The 1,247-nt window shown below is 34.4% G+C and overlaps 1 protein-coding gene across 1 annotated transcript; it reads right to left on the reverse strand.

Annotated features, from left to right (window-relative positions):
• Positions 1–302: 302 nt before the first annotated feature.
• Tsp_15314 (hypothetical protein) lies at positions 303–1,046 on the reverse strand (the record flags this gene model as incomplete). The annotated part of the gene is made up of 5 exons (XM_003366105.1): positions 993–1,046; positions 680–859; positions 560–642; positions 457–531; positions 303–357 (listed from the first exon to the last, which is right to left on the reverse strand). Coding segments are annotated over exons 1-5 (447 nt in total), but the record flags the coding sequence as incomplete, so codon positions are not given.
• Between the last annotated feature and the right edge of the window lie 201 nt (positions 1,047–1,247).

Raw genomic sequence — 1,247 nt, forward strand, 5'->3', positions numbered from 1 at the left:
GTACTGCATACTTTTCCCACTTCACTACTGAACTACTCTTTCTTGTACTCCACTTAGCGTACAGTTACGCCTTATATCACAATTTAATCATCAACGATCTTATACCTCAACGACATCCTTCTTTATACTATACCTGCGCAACTTACCTTCTCATTTCACTCACCTGCACCCTACGTTATATTTAACTATATTTGTATTTACTACTTACTTGCACTTGAGTACTTACCTGCAGTCCATTTACCTGTACGCACTTTAATATATCCGCTTCGATTCTACTTACCTGCATTACTTTATCCACTTACTTTGATGCTACGTACCAGTACTTTACGCTCTCTACTGCTCTTAATGAACATGTCTCTTAATGCTCTTAATTTAATAAACATGTCATGATTCAAAAATATTATAGCCATATTATAGGAAGTAACTGAAGACGAATAACAGCAGCAAAATAACTACGTTATTCGATGGAGATCATTCAAGATGCGGCTCTCGTCTTCACAGTTACGCACTAGAACATTAAAGACAATTATCCTACAAAAATAATGCAATTCTTCCTTACCTTTCATTATAGATGTTATCTAATGTTCTTCTGTCATTATAGATGTTATCTAATTCAATCCATGTAACGCTCGCATCTTCCAGCTATCTAATTAATCAAATTCAATACTTACTGATAAACGATACTATTTGTGATAAGCAAAGGCACACTGGGACGGCTAGGAAACGCCTTTATATCCATGTGAAATTCAATACTTATGGATGTTTGTGAAGCCAAATTTAGAACGAAATGATGTGAACATGACTTATCACGTTGCCCAGAGCAAAAAGAACACCATAAAAACTCAGCTAATGACGTAATCTGTAATTACAGAAGTTACCTAATTCTACCTATATCTAATACGCCTATCGTCTTGCTATCTAATTAAACAAATTCAACACTTACTGTTTTTTTTCATACGTTTTTTGAACGCTATGTCAGCAACTCCAACAACCACTGTTAAACAGCTTTTACCTGTCTTTACTGATAATAGATTGCACCTGGGCATTTTCAAAACGTAGCATGGCAAATGTAATTTTCAATTCTTAAAAGAATTGAATCAACCGCACCTAATCTATGATATCACATTAGTGTTGCAGTGAGAATGAAAGCAATGTGGCGCTAATGGCACTGCAACCTTCAACCTAAATTTAAGAGAAAAAATTCAAGAGAAAAAAAAAGAATATAAAAAAAAATTAAGAGACACCTA

This window comes from Trichinella spiralis, assembly GCF_000181795.1.
Source record: "Trichinella spiralis strain ISS 195 chromosome Unknown Scfld6557, whole genome shotgun sequence".
NCBI classification, from domain to species: Eukaryota; Metazoa; Nematoda; class Enoplea; order Trichinellida; family Trichinellidae; genus Trichinella; species Trichinella spiralis.